This window comes from Pseudophryne corroboree, chromosome 2, assembly GCF_028390025.1.
Source record: "Pseudophryne corroboree isolate aPseCor3 chromosome 2, aPseCor3.hap2, whole genome shotgun sequence".
Lineage (NCBI taxonomy): Eukaryota > Metazoa > Chordata > Amphibia > Anura > Myobatrachidae > Pseudophryne > Pseudophryne corroboree.
Window position 1 is genome coordinate 657,335,219 of NC_086445.1, and position 27,518 is coordinate 657,362,736.

Below are 27,518 nucleotides of genomic sequence, written 5' to 3' on the forward strand. Positions count from 1 at the left end.
TAGTGCTACAAATCCAGCGCGCAATAGACTGCTTAGAAGCAGGAGCACCCAGCTTGGTGGGTGCATACAGGATAAACAGCGAGTCAGTCTTTCTGACTCCAGCCGTCCTGGAATATATAAATTTTTAGGGCCCTGACTACGTCCAGCAACTTGGAATCCTCCAAGTCCCTAGTAGCCGCAGGCACCACAATAGGTTGGTTCAAGTGAAAAGCTGAGACCACCTTTGGGAGAAACTGAGGACGAGTCCTCAATTCTGCCCTATCCATATGGAAAATCAGATAAGGGCTTTTACAAGACAAAGCCGCCAATTCTGAAACCCGCCTGGCCGACGCCAAGGCCAACAGCATGACCACTTTCCACGTGAGATATTTTAAATCCACAGTCTTAAGTGGTTCGAACCAATGTGATTTCAGGAATGCCAAAACCACATTGAGATCCCAAGGTGCCACTGGGGGCACAAAAGGAGGCTGAATATGCAGTACTCCTTTGACAAAAGTCTGAACTTCGGGCAGTGAAGCCAGTTCTTTTTGGAAGAAAATCGACAGAGCCGAAATCTGGACCTTTATGGACCCCAATTTGAGGCCCAACGTCACCCCTGCTTGCAGGAAGTGCAGGAATCGACCCAGTTGAAATTCCTCCGTCGGGGCCTTCATGGCCTCACACCAAGCAACATATTTTCGCCAAATGCGGTGATAATGTCTTGCGGTGACATCCTTCCTGGCTTTGATCAGGGTAGGGATGACTTCCTCCGGAATACCCTTTTCCTTCAGGATCCGGTGTTCAACCGCCATGCCGTCAAACGCAGCCGCGGTAAGTCTTGGAACAGACAGGGTCCCTGCTGCAGCAGGTCTTGTCTGAGCGGCAGAGGCCAAGGGTCCTCTGTAAGCATCTCTTGAAGTTCCGGGTACCAAGCTCTTCTTGGCCAATCCGGAACCACGAGTATGGTTTTCACTCCTCGCCTTCTTATTATTCTCAGTACCTTGGGTATGAGAGGTAGAGGAGGAAACACATAAACCGACTGGTACACCCACGGTGTCACTAGAGCGTCCACCGCTATCGCCTGTGGGTCTCTTGACCGGGCGCAATATCTTTTCAACTTCTTGTTGAGGCGGGACGCCATCATGTCTACCTGTGGTTTTTCCCACCGGTTGACCAGCATTTGGAAGATTTCTGGATGAAGTCCCCATTCTCCCGGGTGGAGGTCGTGCCTGCTGAGGAAGTCTGCTTCCCAGTTGTCCACTCCCGGAATGAACACTGTCGTCAGTGCTAACACATGATTCTCTGCCCATCTGAGAATCCTTGTGGCTTCTGCCCTCGCCATCCTGCTTCTCGTGCCGCCCTGTCTGTTTACATGGGCGACCGCCGTGATGTTGTCTGACTGGATCAGTACCGGCTGGTTTTGAAGCAGAGGTCTTGCTTGGCTTAGGGCATTGTAAATGGCCCTTAGCTCCAGGATATTTATGTGAAGAGAAATCTCCTGATTTGACCACAGTCCTTGGAAATTTCTTCCCTTTGTGACTGCCACCCAGCCCCGAAGGCTGGCATCCGTGGTCACCAGGACCCAGTCCTGTATTCCGAATCTGCGGCCCTCTAGTAGATGAGCCCTCTGCAGCCACCACAGCAGCGACACCCTGGTTCTGGCCGATAGGGTTATCCGCTGTTGCATCTGGAGATGGGACCCGGACCATTTGTCCAACAGGTCCCACTGGAACATCCTTGCGTGGAACCTACCGAATGGAATTGCTTCGTACGAAGCTACCATTTTTCCCAGGACTCGTGTGCATTGATGTACCGACACTTTTCCTGGTTTTAGGATGTCTCTGACCAGAGATGACAATTCCTCGGCTTTTTCCAGTGGAAGAAAAACTCTTTTCTGGTCTGTGTCCAGAATCATTCCCAGGAACAGAAGACGTGTCGTCGGGACCAGCTGTGACTTTGGAATGTTTAGAATCCAGCCGTGCTGTTGTAGCACTTCCTGAGAAAGTGCCACCCCCACTATCAACTGTTCTTTGGACCTCGCCTTTATCAGGAGATCGTCCAAGTACGGGATAATTAAAACACCCTTCTTGCGAAGGAGTATCATCATTTCGGCCATTACCTTGGTAAAGACCCTTGGTGCCATGGATAACCCAAACGGCAGCGTCTGGAACTGATAGTGACAGTCCTGTACCACAAATCTGAGGTACTCCTGGTGCGGAGGGTAAATGGGGACATGCAGGTACGCATCCTTGATGTCCAGGGATACCATGTAATCCCCCTCCTCCAGGCTTGCAATAACCGCCCTGAGCGATTCCATCTTGAACTTGAACCTTTTGATATAAGTGTTCAAGGCTTTTAAATTTAAGATGGGTCTCACCGAACCGTCCGGTTTCGGTACCACAAACATTGTGGAGTAGTAACCCTTTCCTTGCTGAAGGAGGGGTACCTTGACGATCACTTTCTGTGAATACAGTTTTTGAATAGCCACCAACACTGCCTCCCTGGCAGAGGGAGTTGCCGGCAAGGCAGATTTTAGGAAACGGCGGGGGGAGACGTCTCGAATTCCAGCCTGTACCCCTGAGATACTACTTGAAGGACCCAGGGATCCACTTGTGAGAGAGCCCACTGTGTGCTGAAAAACCTGCGACGTGCCCCCACCGTTCCCGATTCCGCCTGAGCAGCCCCAGCGTCATGCTGTGGACTTACCGGACGCAGGGGAAAACTTCTGCTCCTGGGAACTAGCTGTGTGCTGCAGCTTTTTCCCCCTTCCTCTGCCCCTCGGCAGAAAGGATGAGCCTCTAGCCCGCTTATTTTTCTGGGGCCGAAAGGACTGTACCTGATAATACGGTGCTTTCTTTTGCTGTGGGGTAGCCTGTGGCAAAAAAGTCGATTTCCCAGCAGTAGCTGTGGAAACGAGGTCCGAAAGACCTTCCCCAAAAAGTTCCACCCCTTTATAGGGTAAAACTTCCATGTGCCGCTTGGAGTCGGCATCACCTGACCATTGCCTAGTCCATAACCCCCGCCTGACGGCAATGGACATAGCGCTTATTTTTGATGCCAGCCGGCAAATATCCCTCTGTGCATCACGCATGTATAAGACCGCGTCTTTTATATGGTCAATCGTTAGCAAAATATTGTCCCTATCCATGGTATCAATGTTTTCTGACAGGGAGTCTGACCACGCAGCAGCAGCACTGCACATCCAAGCTGATGCAATAGCGGGTCTCAATATAATGCCAGTGTGTGTGTATATAGCTTTTAGGGTACTTTCCAGCTTTCTATCAGCAGGTTCTTTTAGGGCGGCCGTATCCGGAGACGGTAGTGCCACCTTCTTTGATAAGCGTGTCAGCGCTTTATCTACCCTAGGGGGTGTTTCCCAGCGTGACCTATCCTCTGGCGGGAAAGGGTATGCAGCCATTAACCGTTTAGAAATGATCAATTTCTTATCTGGGGAAGTCCACGCTTCCTCACACACCTCATTTAATTCGTCAGATGCAGGAAAAAATAAGATTTTACTCACCGGTAAATCTATTTCTCGTAGTCCGTAGTGGATGCTGGGAACTCCGTAAGGACCATGGGGGATTAGCGGCTCCGCAGGAGACTGGGCACAACTAAAGAAAGCTTTAGGTCACCTGGTGTGCACTGGCTCCTCCCACTATGACCCTCCTCCAAACCTCAGTTAGGACACTGTGCCCGGACGAGCTGACATAATAAGGAAGGATTTTGAATCCCGGGTAGGACTCATACCAGCCACACCAATCACACCGTATAACTCGTGATACTATACCCAGTTAACAGTATGAATATAACTGAGCCTCTCAACAGATGGCTCAACAATAACCCTTTAGTTAGACAATAACTATATACAAGTATTGCAGACAATCCGCACTTGGGATGGGCGCCCAGCATCCACTACGGACTACGAGAAATAGATTTACCGGTGAGTAAAATCTTATTTTCTCTGACGTCCTAGTGGATGCTGGGAACTCCGTAAGGACCATGGGGTTTATACCAAAGCTCCCAAACGGGCGGGAGAGTGCGGATGACTCTGCAGCACCGAATGAGAGAACTCCAGGTCCTCCTCAGCCAGGGTATCCATTTTGTAGAATTTAGCAAACGTGTTTTCCCCTGACCAAGTTGCAGCTCGGCAAAGTTGGAAAGCCGAGACCCCTCGGGCAGCTGCCCAAGATGAGCCCACCTTCCTTGTGGAATGGGCTTTTACAGATTTTGGCTGCGGTAGTCCAGCCGCAGAATGCGCCAGCTGAATTGTGCTACAAATCCAGCGAGCAATAGTCTGCTTAGAAGCAGGAGCACCCAGTTTGCTGGGTGCATACAGGATAAACAGCGAGTCAGTTCTCCTGACTCTAGCCGTCCTGGAAACATAATTTTTCAAGGCCCTGACTACGTCCAGTAACCTGGAATCCTCCAAGTCCCTAGTAGCCGCAGGCACTACAATAGGTTGGTTCAAGTGAAAAGCTGATACCACCTTAGGGAGAAACTGGGGACGAGTCCTCAATTCTGCCCTATCCATATGGAAAATCAGATAAGGACTTTTATATGACAAAGCCGCCAATTCTGATACACGCCTGGCCGAAGCCAAGGCCAATAACATGACCACTTTCCGCGTGAGATATTTTAGATCCAAGGTTTTTAGTGGCTCACACCAATGTGATTTTAAGAAACTCAACACCACGTTGAGAACCCAAGGTGCCACTGGAGGCACAACCGGGGGCTGAATATGCAGCACTCCTTTTACAATGTCTGAACTTCAGGTACTGAAGCTAGTTCTTTCTGGAAGAAAATCGACAGAGCCGAGATCTGTACCTTAATGGAGCCTAATTTTAGGCCCATAGACACTCCTGCTTGTAGGAAATGCAGAAATCGATCTAGTTGAAATTCCTCTGTTGGGGCCATTTTTGGCCTCACACCAAGCAACATATTTTCGCCATATGCAGTGATAATGTTTTGCAGTTACATCTTTCCTGGCTTGAATCAGCGTAGGAATTACTTCCTCCGGAATGCCCTTTTCCTTTAGGATCCGGCGTTCAACCGCCATGCCGTCAAAACGTAGCCGCGGTAAGTCTTGGAACAGACAGGGCCCCTGCTGCCGCAGGTCCTGTCTGAGCGGCAGAGGCCATGGGTCCTCTGATATAATTTCTTGAAGTTCTGGGTACCAAGCTCTTCTTGGCCAATCCGGAACCACGAGTATCGTTCTTACTCCTCGCCTTCCTATTATTCTCAGTACCTTTTGTATGAGAGGCAGAGGAGGGAACACATAAACCGACTGGTACACCCACGGTGTTACCAGAGCGTCCACAGCTATCGCCTGAGGGTTCCTTGACCTGGCGCAATATCTTTTATAGCTTTTTGTTGAGGCGGGACGCCATCATGTCCACCTGTGGCCTTTCCCAATGGTGTACAATCCTTTGGAAGACTTCTGGATGAAATCCCCACTCTCCCGGGTGGAGGTCGTGTCTGCTGAGAAGATCTTCTTCCCAGTCGTCCACTCCGGGAATGAACACTGCTGACAGTGTTAACACATGATTTTCCGCCCATCGGAGAATCCTTGTGGCTTCTGCCATCGCCATCCTGCTTCTTGTGCCGCCCCGTTGGTTTACATGGGCGACTGCCGTGATGTTGTCTGATTGGATCAGTACCGGCTGGTTTTGAAGCAGAGGCCTTGCCTGACTCAGGGCATTGTAAATGGCCCTCAGTTCCAGAATATTTATGTGTAGGGAAGTCACCTGACTTGACCAAAGTCCCTGGAAGTTTCTTCCCTGTGTGACTGCCCCCCAGCCTCAAAGGCTGGCATCCATGGTCACTAGGACCTAGTCCTGTATGCCGAACCTGCGGCCCTCTTGAAGATGGGCACTCTGCAGCCATCACAGTAGAGATACCCTGGTCCTTGAAGACAGGGTTATCAGCCGATGCATCTGAAGATGTGATCCGGACCACTTGTCCAACAGGTCCCACTGAAAAGTTCTTGCATGGAACCTACCGAATGGGATTGCTTCGTAGGAAGCTACCATTTTTCCCAGGACTCGCGTGCAATGATGCACCGATACCTGTTTTGGCTTCAGGAGGTCTCTGACTAGAGATGACAGCTCCTTGGCTTTCTCCTCCAGGAGAAACACTTATTTCTGTTCTGTGTCCAGAACCATCCCCAGGAACAGTAGACGTGTCGTAGGAACCAGCTGTGACTTTGGACTGTTTAGAATCCAACCGTGCTGTTGTAGCACTTTCCAAAATAGTGCTACCCCGACTAGCAACTGCTCCTTGTACCTTGCCCTTATAAGGAGATTGTCCAAGTACGGGATAATTAAAACTCCCTTTTTTTCGAAGGAGTATCATCATTTCGGCCATTACCTTGGTAAACACCCTCGGTGCCATGTACAGTCCAAACGGCAGTGTCTGGACTTGGTAATGGTAATCCTGTACCACAAATCTGAGGTACTCCTAGCGAGGATGGTAAATGGGGACATGCAGGTAAGCATCCTTGATGTCCCGGGATCCCATGTAATCCCACTCGTCCAGGCTTGCAATAACCGCCCTGAGCGGTTCCATCTTGAACTTGAATTTTTTTATGTATGTGTTCAAGGATTTTAAATATAAAATGGGTCACACCGAACCATGCGGTTTCGGTACCCCAAACCGCGTGGAATAGTAACCCCGTCCTTGTTGAAGTAGGGGCACCTTGAGTATTACCTGCTGGGAATACAGCTTATTAATTGCCTCTAGCGCATCCTCCCTGCCTGAGGGAGTTGTCGGCAAGGCATATTTGAGGAAACGGCGGGGGGGAGACATCTCGAATTCCAGCTTGTACCCCTGAAATACTACTTGAATGAAACAGGGATCCACCTGTGAGCGAGCCCTCTGATCGCTGAAATTTTTGAGACGGCCCCCCACCGTACCTGGCTACACCTGTGGAGCCCCCGCGTCATGCTGTGGACTCAGAGGAAGCGAGAGAAGAATTTTGATTCTGGGAACAGGCTGACTGGTGCAGCTTTTTCCCTCTTCCCATGTCTCTGTACAGAAAGGAAGCGCCTTTGACCCGCTTGCTTTTCTGAAGCCGAAAGGACTGTACCTGATAATACAGTGCTTTCTTAGTCTGTGAGGAAGCCTGAGGTAAAAATATTTCTTCCCAGCTGTTGCTGTGGATACGAGGTCCCAGAGACCATCCCCAAATAATTCCTCACCCTTATAAGGCAGAATCTCTATGCGCCTTTTAAAGTCAGCATCACCTGTCCAGTGACAGGTCTCTAATACCCTCCTGACAGAATGGACATTACATTCATTTTGGATGCCAGCCGGCAAAATATCCCTCTGTGCATCCCTCATATATAAGACGACGTCTTTAATATGTTCTTATGTTTGACAGGGTCACCGACCACGCTGCAGCAGCACGATCTGCAGGTCTCAGTCTAGTACCTGAGTGTGTAAATACAGACTTCAGGATAGCCTACTGCTTTTTATCAACAGGTACCTTCAAAGTGGCCGTTCCTAAAACGGCAGTGCCACCTTTTTTGACAACCGTGTGAGCGCCTTATCCACCCTAGGGGATATCTCCCAGCGTAACTTATCCTCTGGCGGGAAAGGGTACGCCATCAGTAACTTTTTAGAAATTACCAGTTTCTTATCGGGGGGAACCCACGCTTTTCACACACTTCATTCATTCATCTGATGGGGGAACAAAACACTGCCTGCTTTTTCTCCCCAACATAAAAACCCATTTTTAGAGGGTTAATGTCAGAAATGTGTAACACATTTTTTTTATTGCCGGGATCAAGTCACGGATGTTCCTAGTGGATTGTGTATATGTCTCAACCTTGTCGACACTGGAGTCAGACTCCGTGTCGACATCTGTGTCTGCCATCTGAGTGAGCGGGCGTTTTGGAGCCCCTGATGGCCTTTGAGACGCCTGGGCAGGCGCGGACTGAGAAGCCGGCTGTCCCACAGCTGTTACGTCATCCACCCTTTTATGTAAGGAGTTGACACTGTCGGTTAATACCTTTCACCTAACCATCCACTCTGGTGTCGGCCCCACAGGGGGCGACATCACATTTATCGGCATCTGCTCCGTCACCATATAAGCCTCCTCATTAAACATGTCGACACAGCCGTACCGACACACCGCACACACACAGGGAATGCTCTGACTGAGGACAGGACCCCACAAAGCCCTTTGGGGAGACAGAGAGAGAGTATGCCAGCAAACACCAGAGCGCTATATAATGTGGGGATTAACACTATAACTGAGTGAAATTTCCCCAATAGCTGCTTGTATATATAATATTGCGCCTAAATTTAGTGCCCCCCCCACTCTTTTTAACCCTTTGAGCCTGAAAACTACAGGGGAGAGCCTGGGGAGCTTTCTTCCAGCTGCACTGTGAAGAGAAAATGGCGCCAGTGTGTCTGAGGGAGATAGCTCCGCCCCTTTTTCTCCCGCTTTTTTCTGGATTCTGGCAGGGGTATTTACCACATATATAGCCTCTGGGGCTATATATTGTGGTATTTTTGCCAGCCAAGGTGTTTTTATTGCTGCTCAGGGCGCCCCCCCCCAAGCGCCCTGCACCCTCAGTGACCGGAGTGTGAAGTGTGTATGAGGAGCAATGGCGCACAGCTGCAGTGCTGTGCGCTACCTTGGTGAAGACTGATGTCTTCTGCCGCCGATTTTCCGGACCTCTTCTTGCTTCTGGCTCTGTAAGGGGGACGGCGGCGCGGCTCCGGGACCGAACACCAAGGCTGGGTCTGCGGTCGATCCCTCTGGAGCTAACGGTGTCCAGTAGCCTAAGAAGTCCAAGCTGGCTGCAAGCAGGCAGGTTCGCTTCTTCTCCCCTTAGTCCCTCGCTGCAGTGAGCCTGTTGCCAGCAGGTCTCACTGAAAATAAAAAACCTAATTCTATACTTTCTTTCTAGAAGCTCAGGAGAGCCCCTAGTGTGCATCCAACCTCGGCCGGGCACAAAATCTAACTGAGGCTTGGAGGAGGGTCATAGTGGGACGAGCCAGTGCACACCAGGTGACCTAAAGCTTTCTTTAGTTGTGCCCAGTCTCCTGCGGAGCCGCTAATCCCCCATGGTCCTTACGGAGTTTCCAGCATCCACTAGGACGTCAGAGAAACTACTGGTAGTTTTTTCTCACCAAACATAATACCCTTTTTTGTGGTACCTGGGGTATCATCAGAAATGTGTAATACATTTTTCATAGCCTCAATCATATAACGGGTGGATCTATTGGAGGGTACACTCGTCTCATCATCGTCGACACTGGAGTCGGTATCCGTGTCGACATCTGTATCTGTCATCTGAGGTAGCGGGCGTTTTATAGCCCCTGATGACATTTGAGACGCTTGGACAGGCACAAGCTGAGTAGCCGGCTGTCCTATGTCGTCAAACCTTTTATGTAAGGAGCTGACACTGTCACGTAATTCCTTCCATAAGTCCATCCACACTGGTGTCGACCCCGCAGGGGGTGACATCACATTCACAGGCATTTGCTCCGCCTCCACATCATTATCCTCATCATACATGTCGACACAGCAGTACCGACACACAGCAGACACACAGGTAATGCTCTTACAGAGGACAGGACCCCACAAAGCCCTTTGGGGAGACAGAGGGAGAGTATGCCAGCACACACCAGGGCGCTATATAACACAGGGATATCACTATACAGAGTGTTTTCCCCTATAGCTGCCTATAATATATATATATACTGCGCCTAAATTGTGCCCCCCCCCCTCTCTTTTTTACCCTTTCTGTAGTGCAGGACTGCAGGGGAGAGCCAGGGAGCTTCCTTCCAGCGAAGCTGTGAGGGAATAATGGCGCCAGTGTGCTGAGGGAGTTGGCTCCGCCCCTTTTTCGGCGGGCTTTCTCCCGCTATTTTATCGTTTCTGGCAGGGGTTAATATACACCTATATAGCCTCTGGGGCTATATATGGTGTTAGTTTTGCCAGCCAAGGTGTTATTATTGCTGCTCAGGGCGCCCCAGCGCCCTGCACCCATCAGTGACCGCAGTGTGTGGTGTGCATGAGGAGCAATGGCGCACAGCTGCAGTGCTGTGCGCTACCTTGGAGAAGACAGAAGTCTTCAGCCGCCGATTTTCCGGACCACCTTCTTGTTTCTGGCTCTGTAAAGGGGACGGCGGCGCGGCTCCGGGAACGGACGACGAGGTCGGGTCCTGTGTTCGATCCCTCTGGAGCTAATGGTATCCAGTAGCCTAAGAAGCCCAAGCTACCACCACTTAGGTAGGTTCGCTTCTTCTCCCCTTAGTCCCTCGTTGCAGTGAGTCTGTTGCCAGCAGGTCTCACTGAAAATAAAAAACCTAAACTATACTTTCTTCTAGGAGCTCAGGAGAGCCCCTAGTGTGCATCCAGCTCAGCCGGGCACAGAAATCTAACTGAGGCTTGGAGGAGGGTCATAGGGGGAGGAGCCAGTGCACACCAGATAGTCCTAAATCTTTCTTTAGATGTGCCCAGTCTCCTGCGGAGCCGTCTATTCCCCATGGTCATTACGGAGTCCCCAGCATCCACTAGGACGTCAGAGAAATTTAGACTTCCCAGCTGTTGCTGTGGAAACGAGGTCCGAGAGACCATCCCCGAACAATTCCTCACCCTTATAAGGCAGAACTTCCATGTGTCGTTTGGAATCTGCATCACCTGTCCACTGCCGAGTCCATAACCCTCTCCTGGCAGAAATGGACATTGCACTAATTTTGGATGCCAGCCGGCAAATATCCCTCTGTGCATCCCTCATGTATAAAAGTGCGTCTTTTATATGCTCTACGTTTAGCAAAATAGTGTCCCTGTCTAGGGTATCTATATTTTCTGACAGGGAATCTGACCACGCAGCAGCAGCGCTGCACATCCAGACTGAAGCTATAGCCGGTCTCAGTATCACACCTGTGTGTGTATATATAGATTTCAGGATAGCCTCCTGCTTTCTATCAGCAGATTCCTTCAGGGCGGCCGTATCCGGAGACGGTAGTGCCACCTTCTTTGACAAGCGTGTGAGCGCTTTATCCACCCTAGGGGATGTTTCCCAGCGTGACCTGTCCTCTGGCGGGAAAGGGTACGCCATTAGTAACCTCTTAGAAATTACCATCTTTTTATCAGGGGAAGCCCACGCTTCTTCACACACTTCATTTAACTCTTCAGATGGAGGAAAAGCTACTGGTAGTTTTTTCTCTCCAAACATTATACCCTTTTTTGTGGTACCGGGGGTAACATCAGAAATGTGCAACACATTTTTCATTGCCTCAATCATGTAACGTGTGGCCCTAATGGAAGTTACATTAGTCTCTTCGTCGTCGACACTGGAGTCAGTATCCGTGTCGACATCTGTGTCAACCATCTGAGGTAGCGGGCGTTTTAGAGCCCCTGATGGTTTTTGAGACGCCTGGGCAGGCACAGGCTGAGAAGCCGGCTGTCCCACATTAGGTATGTCGTCAAACCTCTTATGTAAGGAGTCGACACTATCACGTAATTCCTTCCACAGCACCATCCACTCAGGTGTCGACCCCGCAGGGGGTGACATCACATTTACAGGCATCTGCTCCGCCTCCACATAAGCCTCCTCATCAAACATGTCGACACAGCCGTACCGACACACCGCAAACACACAGGGAATGCTCTGACAGAGGACAGGACCCCACAAAGCCCTTTGGGGAGACAGAGAGAGAGTATGCCAGCACACACCAGAGCGCTATATAACACTGGGATCCCACTATCAATGAGTGTTTTCCCTATAGCTGCTTTTTTATATATATTACATATATATATATCTATACTGCGCCTAAATTTAGTGCCCCCCCTCTCTTTTTTACCCTTCTGTAGTATTCTCAGACTGCAGGGGAGAGCCAGGGAGCTTCCTTCCAGCGGAACTGTGAGGGAAAAATGGCGCCAGTGTGCTGAGGGAGAAGCCCCGCCCCCTTTTCGGCGGACTTTCTCCTGCTTTTTCTGTGATACTGGCAGGGGTAATTTTACATCTATATAGCCTCTGGGACTATATATGATGTATATTTTGCCAGCCAAGGTGTTATTTATTGCCCTCAGGGCGCCCCCCCCCAGCACCCTGCACCCATCAGTGACCGAAGTGTGAGGTGTACATGAGGAGCAATGGCGCACAGCTGCAGTGCTGTGCGCTACCTTGGTGAAGACCGAAGTCTTCTGCCGCCGATTTTCCGGACCTTCTTCGTGCTTCTGGCTCTGTAAGGGGGACGGCGGCGCGGCTCCGGGAACGAACACCAAGGACGGGTCCTGCGGTCGATCCCTCTGGAGCTAATGGTGTCCAGTAGCCTAAGAAGCCCAAACTACCACCTGTTAGGTAGGTTCGCTTCTTCTCCACTTAGTCCCTCGCTGCAGTGAGTCTGTTGCCAGCAGATCTCACTGGAAAAAAAAAACCTAAATATACTTTCTTTCTAGGTGCTCAGGAGAGCCCCTAGTGTGCATCCAGCGCAGCCGGGCACAAGAATCTAACTGAGGTCTGGAGGAGGGTCTTAGTGGGAGGAGCCAGTGCACACCAGTAGTCTAAAAGCTTTCTTTATAGTTGTGCCCAGTCTCCTGCGGAGCCGCTAATCCCCATGGTCCTTACGGAGTCCCCAGCATCCACTTAGGACGTTAGAGAAATAACATTTGCAGAGAGAGTTAGATTTGGGTGGGTTATATTGTTTCTGTGCTGGGAAAATACTGGCTGCTTTATTTTTACACTTCAATTTAGATTGCAGATTGAACTCACCACACCCAAATATAACTCTCTCTGCACATGTTATATCTGCCCCCCCACCCCCCCCCCTGCAGTGCACATGGTTTTGCCCGACTGCTAAAAAATTTCCTGCTGCGATCAACTTGGAATTACCCCCATAGTGAAGCCCCGCCCCTTTAATGGCACATGGTCTTCTTTTTTATACTGGCTATATGTGTCTAAGTGCATAAAATGGAGACAGACTCCTTTTATGGCTTTGTTGCCAGTCTGAGTACTGTGTCCGCTGTTCCGCGTCTGTGTCCTTACATAGTGGGAGACACAGTCCACCCCATTTAGAAGCCATGCATCTCCGTGCCCTCGTGCCACCATAATGGCTGGCGAACCGCTAAGTGGGACGCCGGCTTAGTACTCGCCACTCTTCTTTCTTCTGTTTGAGTTGGCAGCATGCTGCGGGAATGTACGCTCTTCGCAGTGGGGCTTGCGAATAGTTTCCTCAGGAGCTAGTGTATTGTCAGTGGGGAACGGGACCATTAACCCTTCAAGAGTTTAGGCCGTTCCGCCCTCTAAGTCCCAAGAAAAATCTTCAGGAGCTTGCAGAGACGTGACCGGCTCCTTGGGGCACATTTTCTAAACTGAGTCTGGTAGGAGGGGCATAGAGGGAGGAGCCAGCGCACACTATCATTTTCCAAAAGTGCCCATGGCTCCTAGTGGACCTGTCTATACCCCATGGTACTAAATGGGTTCCCAGTATCTCCTAGGACGTAAGAGAAATAAAAGTTACAAATAAAACATAAAAAAAAGTATGTATAAGAGAGGCTGCATAACAACCATTCAAAAAGTGCCCTACAGTATCTCCTTGAGGCACTTAAAATAAACTGGAATGATGGGGTTGCAGGTGGAAGGAGCTTACAATTAAAGTTACAGTAGTGTAAGTGCCAAACTCCAGCCCATCCTGCAACCCCATGGTCCAGAGTCCCACCAGCCTTGCTGACAGAGAAATGCTTAAGTATGTACAGTACCTTCAATTTAGGAATGTTTGTTTTATATAGAGCAACTTGTATTTCAGGTTTATCGATTCCAGTATATATTAACTCCTTGGTAAATAGATTTTAGTTGACACCCTTTAATTAGCACAGTATAAAGAACTTTATATGTAATGTTTCTACAAGAGCTGCAAACAAATTGCCTAATACATCAGAATTATGCATTCATTTATATGCATTAAGGTTATAGTTGTCTTTTTACTTTTAGAAATTGATTTAGATTAAGTGTTTGGTTCATTTGTGCGGTTTTAAAATATTATACCCACATGTTAAAAACATAATCAAATCACTTACCTGACTCAGCCAAAGCAGCAGCCACTTCATTCTGAGTGGAGTAGATATTACATGCCGACCAGCGACACTGAGCCCCAAGTGCACACAGAGTTTCAATAAGCACCTGAAGATATATCCAAGAAAACAAGAAACACATACAGTAGATGAACACAATGGTACAGTGCAAAAACTAAAACCAATTAGTAATTTACATTGGCTTGCAAAAGCATTTAAGTCAACAGATTTGTTTTCATTAAAATTTACAGTTTGTTCCAGATAGTATTTTAATTGCTAACTAGAGGACTCAAGTAAATTTTCAAACTGATAATTTATAATTTTATGCAGATGTTTGTTTATTTATTTTTACATTAAAAAAAGTTGCCTGCTTAATAATGGGTTTTCTTCAGTAATAGGGGTTGAGTATGAATGACCGGCAGCTTGGATGCTGGCCGTCAGTATACAGGCAGCAAACAAGAATACGACAATTTTTAGCACTCCTAAACAGAATATGGGTTACTGCCTCCAAAGACAATATAAAGAATACCACTGTTCTTTCCAAAAAAGAAGAATGTCAAAGGGAATGGCGCTCCTTTCCGTTTTTTATGTTCCTCAAACAAAGAAACAATTAAAATAACATCATAGCATAGTATGTCTCTTATATATAGATAGACACCATAAGTGAAAAAGACTCTGGTCCTTGAGGTGTTTATATGAAGAAAAGATGCCCAGCCACAAATTTATCAGGAAGAAACACACCTTCTTGCTAGGTTTATGAGGTTATCTGATGATTTACCCCAAAATAAATGAGGTAAAAACAGTTTTATATATAAGTTTACACTCTCCTTGCACCCAGTGGAAAAACACCTTATGATAACGCAATTACCTCTTACCAACCCCCAAACAAATAAGGTCTATACGTGTGGCTTTTACCAGTGGCAATGCAGGACACAGCGATATTCATTAACATCAGGCACTTTATTGTACTCTAACAGAATAGCATGTGGAAAGTCTAAAACATTTAATAAAAGTATCCAGATAAAACAGCCAAAATGTAAAAAGAACAAAACAAGGATCCCATTGAGTCAGAGCGCCTACCAGATGGCAATAGTCTCAGTGCAAAATCAGACTGAATGTTCTTCCGGAGTCCCGGTTACTCCTAAAACAATCCAGTCCTACAAGTGCTCACCGAGTGGCGGGATGCAAAAGTCCACATGAAATCCTGTAACAGTACTGATTTCTGACCTACAGCTAACTATTTGTCTTCTATGTATAAAATGTGTACACATAGCCAAATACTGTATTTGTGTTGTAAGACTTTCATTTTCCATCTTTGTAGGAACAAGCTGTTTGTTCTTTATAGTATGTTAATAAGAAATTGTTTTCCTTTTTAGCTTACATATTAGGCCAGACAATAGGTCTATTTGTGGTCAACAAATAGATGTTTACCTTTGATAAAGTGGCCTAGACATCTAAAAAACGCAAAAGGTAAAAGGCTATTTGTTCTACATTACAATTCAATACAACAATAGATTTCACAATATTGTACAAGTGACCAGGGACTCCAATGACATGTGTATGGAGATATGATCCCTTGACCACCTCTCAGAATTCTGGGTTAAATAGAGGGTCACGTCAGACTGATGACAGCCTCCATTGAGACCTGAGATTGGCAATAGGGTTCCTTTGACTGACAAGACCTAGGCGCTACGCAGAGACAGGAGGCTCCCTGGGACTACACCTTATGCTAGGACTCTGATTATCCTGTATAACTGCCTTAAGGAACGTGGATAAGTATATTTTAATTATTGTCAATGATATTGTAAATAAATGATTTGTTAAACTGTATTAGTGTTCCTGACTCTCACTATACTTCCGATATAATAGTCCCACTGGGAACAAATCCTCACTGCCAGCTACACGTTTCGGTCTCCCTTTTTCAGGCTGCCGGTGTCCTGTCTGTTTTATCTGGATACTTTTATTGAATGATTTATACAGTATCACACTATGTTAAGTATCCTTTTACACATGCTATACTGATCGTGTACAATAAAGTGCCTGATGTTAATGAATATCGCTGTGTCCTGCATTGCCACTGGTAAAAGCCACACGTATAGACCTTATTTGTTTGGGGGTCGGTAAGAGTTAATTGCGTTATCATAAGGTGTTTTTCCACTGGGTACAAGGAGAGTGTACACTTCTATATAAAGCTGTTTTTACCTCATTTATTTTGGGGTAAATCATCAGGTAACCTCATAAACCTAGCAAGAAGATGTGTTTCTTCCTGATAAATTTGTGACTGGGCATCTTCTCTTTATATAAACACCTAAAGGACCAGAGTCTTTTTCACTTATGGTGTCTATCTATATATAAGAGACATACTACGCTATGATGTTATTTCAATGTTTTTCTTTGTTTGAGGAACATAAAGAACGGAAAGGATCGCCATTCCCTTTGACATTCTTCTTTTTTAGAAATCAACATATAGGCAGCAGCATCTTGGCCACCAGTATGCCGGCAATGAGGCAAGTGCAAGTAAGCTCCTTGCAGGTTCGCTACGGGCACGGTGGCTAGCCATAGATAATATTCTCCCTATATGGGTGTCGTGAACACACGTAGAGGGAGAATCACCAACCTCACTGATATTCCGATGTTGTCTTTCACCGCTAATCGGGATTACGGCATCGGCATTGTGACCGCTGGGATCCCGATTAGCGGTATTTAAATCGCTTCCCAGTATTAGCTACTTCCTAGCCACCTTCCCATACAGGAAGGTTGTATGCAGAGCTCTTGATATTGTTGACTGGTGTATCTGCAACTCCAGTCTCAGCAACTGGAAGTTATGGTTGGCCTCTCTGGCTCCCCTCACGAGTCCCCATCTTGCTCTGATGCTGAGTCAACAACCTTGCTTAGGCAGTACCCGAGTGGTATTATGCAGCTTTTCCTATCTTGTGCATGTCGATAATTTTAATTTTCCTACAATACCATTTGGTCTTCATTTTCATAGTTTTCCTTAAACTTTGCAGAATGACTGATGTTATTTGAATTGGGGTGTCTTTTATCCATAATCTGACCTTCTTTAATGATTCATAAGTAAAGGCTAGTTGACTGACAACTGTTAGGACATTATCTTTCCTTAAACTTGGAGCTTCCACAGAACAGGGTTGAATACATGTTTAAGCAGCATTTTTCAGTCTTAAAAAAAAAAAAAGTGAAAACAAATAATGATTATGAATTTGAAAATGATTGGCTCGCAATAAAAATACTGCCTGGAACAATCTGTGTGTGTGTGTGTGTGTGTGTGTGTGTGTGTGTGTGTGTGTGAATTTGTTATACCAACAAATATGTTACCATGTTAGGGAGTTGAATACTTTTGCAAGCCGCTGTATAGCATTTAATTTGTTTGAGACAAGCATGATCTCAAAATAGTCTAAATTTATTTTGCTAAATCAACAAATACTGAATCACCTTGACAAGATGGGGTTGAAACAGAGGTGGTCGTAAATTGGACAAAAATTGCTAAGAAAAAAAAAGTGAGGACAAAAATAGCCTATTTCCACACATATACAGAGCCATACACATTTGCATTCATCATTATAAGCGTGTATTTGTATCTGGCATGTAGCAGGTGCCAAAGATAATGCATTATTCTGCAGATCTGCATTCGCAGTAAATCACCCTTGTAGTACTTGACCGCTGGCTGTATGCCAATTACACTTGCTAGATGGGATACGGTTATGTGACCATCACCATACCAATGCCAGAATCCTGAGCGGGGGAATACCCGACAGTCGGCATGCTGACTAACAGGGACTATTCCCACTCCTGGGTGTTCACGACACCCATACAGTGGGAACAGAACTTGTGGCGAGCGCAGCGCTCACGTCCCCTCCCCCCCCCCCCCTTCCCCGGCAATCTGGAGACCTGGATCCCAGGGTCGCTATGGTGACCTACGGGATCCAAAACGTCAGTCTCACAATACCAACCCATGCCAGATACCGTAACATCTGTATTAAAGCACATGTGAGGGCTCTCTTTGTGGGCATGCACCATATGAGTTTGCTAACAATTTGTTAAAACTAGTAAATGTTAAAAAGAAATGTATGTACTTTCAGTATAAGGAGATTTATGGTAGACTTACCATGGTTAAATCTCTTTCTGCGAGGTACATTGGTTCCACAGAGAAACATCGGGGTGTAGAGATGGATCTTGATCCAGTGACACCAACAGGCTAAAGCTTTAGACTGTCCCAGGATACATTGGAGCCTCCTCTATAACCCCACCCTCAGGAACTGTGAGCTCAGTTTCCTTAACCAGTTAAATGCAGGAGCAAGTAAAAGAGAAGGTAGATGTTAGTAACATAGAAGCACGTTCTCACGACAAGAGAAGGGACTAGCGGCTAATGCCATACAAACCCATAGAAGCTAGGTGCATCAGGGCGGGCGCCCTGTGGAACTAATGTACCTCGCAGAAAGAGATTTAAAAATGGTAAGTCTACTACAAATCTCCTTTTCTGCAGTGGGGTACATTGGTTTCCACAGGGAATGTCCAAAAGCATCGGGGATGTCCTAAAGCAGTTCCTCATGGGAGGGGACGCGCCGCAGTGGGTATGAGAACCTGGCATCCAAAGGAAGCATCCTGGGAGGCTGAAGTATCAAAGGCATAAAACCTAATGAACATGTTCACTGAGGACCACGTAGCCACCTTGCACAATTGTTCAGCGGACGCGCCTCGGCGGGCTGCCCAAGAAGGTCCAACAGACCGAGTAGAATGGGCTTTGATAGCATCAGGAGCTGGATGTACAGCCTGAGAATAGGCTTGTGCAATCACCATTCTAATCCATCTGGCCAAGATTTGCTTATTCGCAGGCCAGCCACGTTTGTGAAAAAGTACAAAACGGTATCTGACCTCCTGATAGAGGCAGTCCTCTCCACATAAATACGGAGAGGACTTACCACATCCAAAGACCGCTCTTTGGAGGACAAATCAGAACAGATAAAGGCCGGAACCACAATCTCTTGGTTAAGGTGGAAAAATGACACCACGTTCGCCAAATAACCAGGGTAAGTTCTAAGAACCGCTCGGTCACAGAGAAACATCAGAAAGGGTGGACAACAGGACAGAGCGCCTAGGTCAGACACTATATTAGCAGGGGCAATAGCCAGTAGGAACAGGACCTTGACCGTGAGCCATGTAAGGTCCACTGATTCAAGAGGATCAAATGGAGACTCTTGCAGGGCATTCAGGACAACAGACAGATCCCATGGAACCACAGGAGGGACATAGGGAGGCTAAATCCGTAAAAACACCCTGAGTGAAAGTATGAACGTCAGGAATAGACGCAATTTTTCTCTGAAACCACACCGACAAGGCAGATATATGAACCTTGAGGGAGGCCAGATGAAGGCCAAAGTCCAGGCCTTGTTGCAGAAAAGCCAGAAGTCAGGAAGTTCTGAATTTGTATGCGTCGTAATTATTAGCAGCACACCAGGTTAAGTAAGAATTCCAAACCCTGTAATAAATCCGAGCAGAAGCCAGTTTGCGAGCCTTCAGCATAGTTTGGATACCAGCCTTGGAGAATCCTTTGGCACTCAGGAGTGATGCTTCAGGAGCCAAGCCGTCTAAGCCAGTTTGGCCAGGTCCGGGTAGACACAAGGGCCCTGAACGAGGAAGTCTGGGCATTGAGGAAGAAGAAGAGGACGCTCTATCGCTAAACCCTGCAGGTCTGAGAACCAATGCCGTCTGGGCCACACTGGAGCGACTAGAAGTGGAACTTCCGTAGCACCCTGGGCAGGAGAGACACTGGAAGGAACACGTAGGGCAGCCGAAAGTTCCATGGAATTGCCAGTGCATCCACGAACGCTGCTGGAGGATCCCTGGTTCTTGATCCGTAGACCGGAACCTTGTGATTGTGTTGATACGCCATCAGGTCTACATCTGATAGGCCCCACTTGTCCGCTAGGAGTTGAAAGACTTCTGGAGGAAGACTCTACTCTCTGGCGTGCACGTCCTGACGACTGAGGAAATCCTCTTCCCAGTTGAGGACTCCCGGAATGAACACTGCCGATATTGCTGGCAGATAGCGTTCCGCCCAACGAAGGATTTTTGACACTTCCCTCATTGCCATGCGGCTTCGAGGGCCGCCTTGATGGTTTATGTATGCCACCGTAGTGGTTTTGTCTGACTTGAACAGGCCTGTTCTGTAACAGAGAGGGCGAGAGACAAAGCATTGAACACTGCCCGCAATTCCAGAATGTTTATCGGGACGAGTGATTCCTCTTTGGTCCACCGACCCTGGAAAGAGTGTTTGCTCCAACACCACGCTCCAACCCCTCAAACTGGCATCCGTAGTCAGTAGGACCCAGTTGGGGATCCAGTAGGGACGGCCCCTGATCAACTGCTGGTCCTGTAGCCACCAGTTCAGCGACAGACGAACCTCCGGAGTCCAGGAGATCATGTGAGACCTGATCCGATGAGGTAGGCCGTCCCACTTGGAAAGGATTAACCTCTGCAGAGAGCGGGAATGAAATTGAGCGTATTCTACCATGTCGAAAGCCGACACCATTAAGCCTAGTACTTGCATCGCCGAGTGTATCGACACTCTTGGGCGAGAGAGGAAGGATCTGATCCTGTCATGAAGCTTCAGGACCTTCTCTGGAGACAGAAACAGCCGTTGACTGTGTGTGTCCAATAGTGCCCCATGCTTTGAGCTGGGACCAGAAAGGTTGATGAGCCACCCGTGGGCTTGTAGGAAGTTTACAGTCAGTTGCAGATGACTGAGGATTACATTGTGGGAGTTTGCCAGAATCAGCAAATCGTCCACATACAGCAGGATCCTGACTCCCAGGCGACGGAGATGAGCCAGCATCACAGCCATAACCTTGGTGAAGATCCGAAGATCCGAGGAGCCGTGGCCAGTCCGAATGGCAGAGCCTGGAACGGATAGTAGAGGTTGCCACTAGCAAACCGCTGATATTGCTGATGCTATATGGCAATAGGTATATGCAGGTAAACATCTTGCATATCCAGGGATTCCATAGTCTCCTGGTTCCACGGCCAGTACAATTGAGCGCAGTGTTTCCATATGGAGCTTGGACACTCTCACAAACTTGTTCAGTGATTTGAGGTAGAGTATGGGCCGGAAAGGCCCATCGGGTTTCAGTACTAGAAACAGGGTCGAGTAATATCCTCTGCCTCTCTGGGACAGAGGTACCGGCACCACCACTCCCGTTTCCAGGAGGGATTGCACAACCAATTGTAGAGCTTGCACCTTTAACGGGTCCGAAAGGATAACCGTGGAGCAAAACTGGCGAGGGGGACACCTCTTGAAAGAGACTGCATACCCGTGAGAGACAACTTCTCGCACCCAAGCATCTGAAGAGGTCTTTAACCAGACCTGGGTGAATCACAGAACCCTGAGGTCCCCCAGGGGGAGGCACGCCCCGTCATGTGGCAGGCTGATGGGCTGCCCAAGATTGTTTTGCCTTGGGCTTTGAGATTTTGGAAGCACCAGATTGTCTCGAGCATGCATGACCTTTTGCTTTCCCTTGAGGTCGAAAGAAGGGAAAAAGTGGACACTTTTGCCTTCTGTGTCGAAGGAGTAGTATTAGGGAGAAAAGTAGCCGCTAAGTAAGCCACAATTTTATTGAGGTCTTCCCCAAATAAGATGTCGCCCTTAAAAGGTAGTACCTCCAAGGTCTTTTTGGAGTCCAGGTCCACCTTCCATGACCTCAACCACAGAATGTGGCGTGCCAGGATGGACGTAGTTGCTGCTTTGGCTGCCAACACCTGCCTCAGAGAAACGTCTCCTGTATGTAATAGGCGGTGGTGGCAATATGAGACAGGAATTGCCGGCATTGTCAGATATATCCGGGGGCAACTCATCCTCTAATGCCTGAATCCACTCTTCAATACCTTTTGCAGCCCAAGAGGCTGCTATAGTGGGTCTATGTACAGCACCTGTAAGGGAGTAAATAGACTTCAGGCATCCATCCACATGCTTATCTGTCGGTTCCTTCAGTGAGGTGACAGTGATGACAGGCAGAGTAGATGACACCACCTAACAAGTGACATGGGAATCCACTAGTGGTGAATTTTCCCACTTTTTACACAACTGTACAAGGAGAGGATAGAGGGCTACCATTCTTTTAGACAGGGAGAATTTCTTCCCTGGAGTAATCCAGGGTTCCTGTCGTATGTCCACCAAATGGTCAGAATGCGTCAATAATGTTTTACTTACCTTCTGACGTTTAAACTCAGGTTTCTTAGACACTGTAGTACAGAGGTCAGGGAACTTTTTTACCTTTCACCCCAAAATATATTTAGATACTCCCTTGATTTGAAAGGAAGGAAATCATATATTATCGTGCATATATACTGGTTATAACTGTTTATATGGCATTTCTGAGATACTGTGTGTTTGTGTGTGTTTATATATATATATATATATATATATATATATATATATTTATTTATTTCGCCAATAATTTTTTGGCAATGAATGGGTTAATTAACACTTTCTCCCCAAAACACCGGAATGAATGTAAGAAAGATGGATGAGGGGGGAAGGGAACACACACACACGACTTTTAGGAGACAGATGGTCACATCCTCACCTCAGCAACGTCAGTGGGAATTTCCCTGTCACGATCCGGGTATCTGGACGCCATTACTTACCCTTCAGATGCCTCCTAAGGCGGGCTCAGCGTTCCAGGACCGGATTCCGCTGTTCCTGAGTTTCCACATGCAGAGTGGTCTTTTCATCAGCCGCGGCCTCCGCTGTGCCCGCGTGGTTAAATGTGCATCTATCAGCCTGGCGTCTCCTGTCTCCGGTGGCCGGCGCCGCCATTACTGTTTCCCAGACCACATGGATTACAAACCAAACTTCCCTCCAAGTGTCTGCATGGGCGCAGCCATCTTGGATTCTGTCATCTGATCATTTCCACCAATCTGCTGTCTGTGTTGTTGATTTGCATAATTGCCTAGCCAACCCCTTCCTTGCTGCAGGTATAAGTAAGCTGTACCTGAGCAAGGAAGACGTCAGTGCTTTGGTTGTCAAACCTAGTTCCTGTTTGTCTCTCTTCTATGATTGTCTTCCAGGTTCCAGCTCCTGTCTCAAGACTTCCACCATAGAGACCCGCACCAGCATTCCACCTGCGGTGTAGCCTGACTCTCCAATCCATTGTGGATTCATCTGTTTCCAGCTACAACACTACCTGCTTCCAGCCTCAGCTTCCAGCAGAGTACAGCTTCCCTTAAAGGGCCGGTGTCCTTTCTACACTTTACCACTCTCCACCGGAATTATTATTTCTCCGCTCTCAAGTTCTACATTTCAGTTCACATTTCATCGCTCCCAAAGTTCATTTATTATTTAACTGGTTCCAGCCAGTATCCACTCCGTGCTAACAACAGTCTGGTTCCAGCCAGTATCCACAGCAGCTGTTTTACCTTCAGCAACCCAGCTCTTCCTGGAACACCAGCTGGCACAATCCTGGGTTATCTCCATTGCTACAGTCGGGCCTGGTAAGGACTTTCCATCTAGAAGATCATAAGAACTATCTCACACTACCAGTGCCCTGTGGCTCCTGCCATGCTGTAGTACTCAGGAACTGTATTTATTCTTTGCTGACTTTTACGTTTTCTTTTATTGCTGCTGTGATGCGGAGTTGTCATAATAAACATCATTGACTTTTATCTAAGTTGTCGTGGTCACGCCTTCGGGCAGTTATTATTCATGTTACTTACATGTCCAGGGGTCTGATACAACCTCCCAGGTTCCGGTACATCTCAGCCCCTACAACTGAGGCTGCCTCCCGTCAGCTCAGGCCCTCAGTTGTGACAGTAAGCACTGACCTAATGAATCCAGCCGGAGACCAGGATCAAGCGGCCAGGCCGATGCAAGAACTGGCAGCCCGACTAGAACATCAGGAGGCTGCACAGGGCCACATCATCCGCTGTCTCCAGGATCTCTCTACTCGGCTGGATGGGATTCAGACAACTCTCCGTGGATCAGGCGCGTCTGGTGCGTCAACCACAGTGACTCCAGCTATAACCCCACCCACCTTACCCATTTCTGCTCCACGTCTTCATCTTCCAACGCCAGCAAAATTTGACGGATCTCCAAGATTCTGCAGGGGATTTCTCAACCAGTGTGAGATTCAGTTTGAGCTACAACCTGGCAATTTTCCCAGTGACCGTACAAAAATTGCCTACATTATTTCTCTTCTCAGTGGCTCAGCCCTTGATTGGGCATCACCGTTATGGGAGAGGTCCGACACCCTGCTATCTTCTTACACTGCATTTGTGTCAACATTCAGGCGCATCTTCGACGAGCCAGGCCGGGTAACTTCAGCTTCGTCTGAGATTCTCCGTTTACGCCAGGAATCACGTACTGTAGGACAATATCTTATACAGTTCCAGATCCTGGCATCCGAACTGGCATGGAACGACGAGGCCCTGTATGCTGCATTCTGGCATGGTTTATCCGAGCGTATTAAAGATGAGTTAGCTACCAGAGACTTACCCTCCAAGTTAGATGAGCTAATCTCACTTTGTACGAAAGTTGACTTACGTTTCAGAGAGAGAGCAACTGAGCGTGGAAGATCATCTGCTCCAAAATCTTCTACTCCTCCTCCTCGCCAACTGTCACCAACTACAGATGAACCCATGCAAATTGGCCGTTCCCGTTTAACTCCTGCTGAGCGCCGAAGACGTCTCTCCGAGTTTCTCTGTCTGTATTGTGCAGCTCCGTCTCACACCATTAATGCCTGTCCCAAACGTCCGGGAAACTCCAAATCCTAGCTCGCCAAGGAGAGGGCCGGCTAGGAGTAATGATCTCCTCTCCATCTCCTCAAGATTGTAACCTCCCAGTCTCGCTTCAAGTTGCTCAACGTTATCAGAACGTCATTGCCCTCCTGGATTCCGGAGCAGCTGGGAACTTTATTACTGAAGCCTATGTTAAACGGTGGTCCCTACCCACCGAGAGACTTCCTTCGTCCTTTTCCTTAACTGCTGTGGATGGCAGTAAAATTTTTGATACAGTTATTTCTCTAAGGACTCTACCAGTTCGTCTGAGAGTGGGAGTTCTTCATTCCGAACTTATTTCATTTTTAGTGATTCCAAGAGCCACACATCCTGTGGTCCTGGGCCTTCCATGGCTCCGTCTTCACAATCCTACAATTGATTGGACGACTACGCAAATCCTGGCATGGGGTTCCTCCTGTACTAAGACATGTTTGTTTAAAGTGTTGCCTGTCTGTTCTTCCTCCCCCAGGTCGTCTGATGTTCCACCTCCTCCATATCAAGATTTCACGGATGTGTTCAGTAAAGCTTCTGCCGATATCCTTCCTCCTCATAGAGAATGGGACTGCCCGATTGATCTCGTTCCAGGGAAGGTTCCACCTCGAGGCCGAACTTATCCGTTGTCTCTCCCCGAGACACATTCTATGGAGGAATACATTAAAGAGAACCTAGCAAAGGGGTTCATTCGACCTTCTTCTTCTCCAGCCGGCGCAGGCTTCTTTTTTGTAAAGAAGAAAGATGGTGGTCTGCGGCCGTGCATCGACTACAGAGGTTTGAACGACATTACCATCAAGAACCGCTATCCTTTACCCCTGATTACTGAGCTCTTTGACAGAGTTAGCGGAGCTACCATCTTTACAAAGCTGGACCTGAGAGGTGCATACAATCTCATCCGGATCCGTGAGGGTGACGAGTGGAAGACCGCATTTAACACCCGTGACGGACATTATGAGTACCTCGTCATGCCCTTCGGATTGAGCAATGCTCCAGCTGTCTTCCAGCATTTCGTCAATGAGATCTTCAGAGACATTCTATACCGTCATGTCGTGGTCTATCTAGATGATATCCTCATTTTTGCCAACGATTTAGAGGAACATCGTTTCTGGGTAAAGGAGGTTCTGTCCCGTCTCCGTGTCAATCATCTCTACTGCAAATTAGAGAAATGCGTCTTTGAAGTCAAGTCCATTCCGTTTCTAGGGTACATTGTGTCCGGTTCCGGACTAGAGATGGATCCTGAGAAACTACAAGCAATCCAGAATTGGCCGGTACCCTTAACCCTCAAAGGGGTCCAGAGGTTCTTAGGGTTCGCCAATTATTACCGAAAGTTTATACGAGACTTTTCCACCATTGTGGCGCCTATTACTGCTTTCACCAAGAAGGGTGCTAACCCGTCCAAGTGGTCTGAAGAAGCCATGCAAGCTTTTCATCTTTTAAAACAGAGGTTCATCTCTGCACCTGTCCTGAAACAGCCTGACATCGACTCTCCTTTCATCTTAGAGGTGGATGCCTCCTCCGTTGGAGTAGGAGCGGTGTTATCTCAGAGGGCTAAAGATGGTCATTTACATCCTTGCAGTTTCTTCTCACGGAAGTTCTCCCCAGCGGAGCGCAACTATGCCATTGGCGACCAGGAGTTGCTAGCCATCAAGCTCGCTCTAGAGGAGTGGAGATATCTGTTGGAGGGAGCTTCTCATTCAATCACCATCCTTACAGACCACAAGAACCTTCTATATCTAAAAGGCGCACCATGTCTCAACCCTCGTCAGGCCAGATGGGCACTTTTCTTTTCCAGGTTCGACTTTAAACTCCAGTTCTGTCCGGGCTCTCAGAATCGCAAGGCCGATGCCCTTTCCCGCTCATGGGAGCAAGAAAATGAGTCAGAGTCTTCAGACAAGCATCCTATTATAAATCCGTTGGCATTCTCCACGGTAGGGATGGACTCTACGCCCCCATCAGGGAAAAGTTTTGTGAAGCCGACACTAAGGAAGAAGCTCATGCATTGGGCCCATGCTTCCCGTTTTGCCGGACATACAGGTATCCAAAAAACCCTGGAGTTTATCTCTAGGTCCTATTGGTGGCCAACTCTGAAAAAGGACGTTTTGGAGTTTATTGCATCTTGCCCAAAGTGTGCTCAACATAAAGTATCCCGCCAGTCGCCTGCGGGGCAACTGGTTCCACTATCTGTTCCCCGTCGACCATGGACCCATTTGTCGATGGATTTTATTACAGATTTGCCCATGTGCAACAAGTTCAATACCATCTGGGTGGTAGTTGACCGGTTCACCAAGATGGCACACTTCATTCCTCTCACCGGTCTTCCGTCAGCTTCCAAGTTGGCTCAAGTATTCATACAAGAGATCTTCCGACTCCACGGTCTTCCAGAAGAAATTATCTCAGATCGAGGAGTTCAATTCACAGCCAAATTCTGGCGAAGTTTATGTCAAGTCCTCCAAGTCAAGTTAAAGTTTTCCACGGCTTACCATCCTCAGACCAATGGTCAAACTGAGAGGGTGAATCAGGACTTGGAGGCCTTCCTCCGCATCTATGTGTCCTCCTCTCAAGATGACTGGGTTCAATTACTTCCCTGGGCCGAGTTCTGTCATAACAACCAGTATCATTCTTCATCTTCCTCAACACCATTCTTCACCAACTTTGGATTCCACCCTAAAGTCCCTGAGTTCCAACCGCTTCCAGCAACTTCTGTTCCCGCAGTGGATATCACCTTGCATCA

At 47.8% G+C, this 27,518-nt stretch overlaps 1 protein-coding gene across 4 annotated transcripts in view; it reads right to left on the minus strand.

Annotated features, from left to right (window-relative positions):
* The window catches only part of AHCYL1 (adenosylhomocysteinase like 1), a 905,485-nt gene that overhangs the window by 585,940 nt on the left and 292,027 nt on the right, over nt 1–27,518 (minus strand). For all 4 annotated transcript variants that reach the window (XM_063955029.1, XM_063955028.1, XM_063955032.1 and 1 more), the window contains exon 5: nt 14,015–14,117. In XM_063955029.1, coding sequence (XP_063811099.1) covers nt 14,015–14,117 — 103 coding nt within the window. The remainder of the gene's footprint in view (nt 1–14,014; nt 14,118–27,518) is intronic.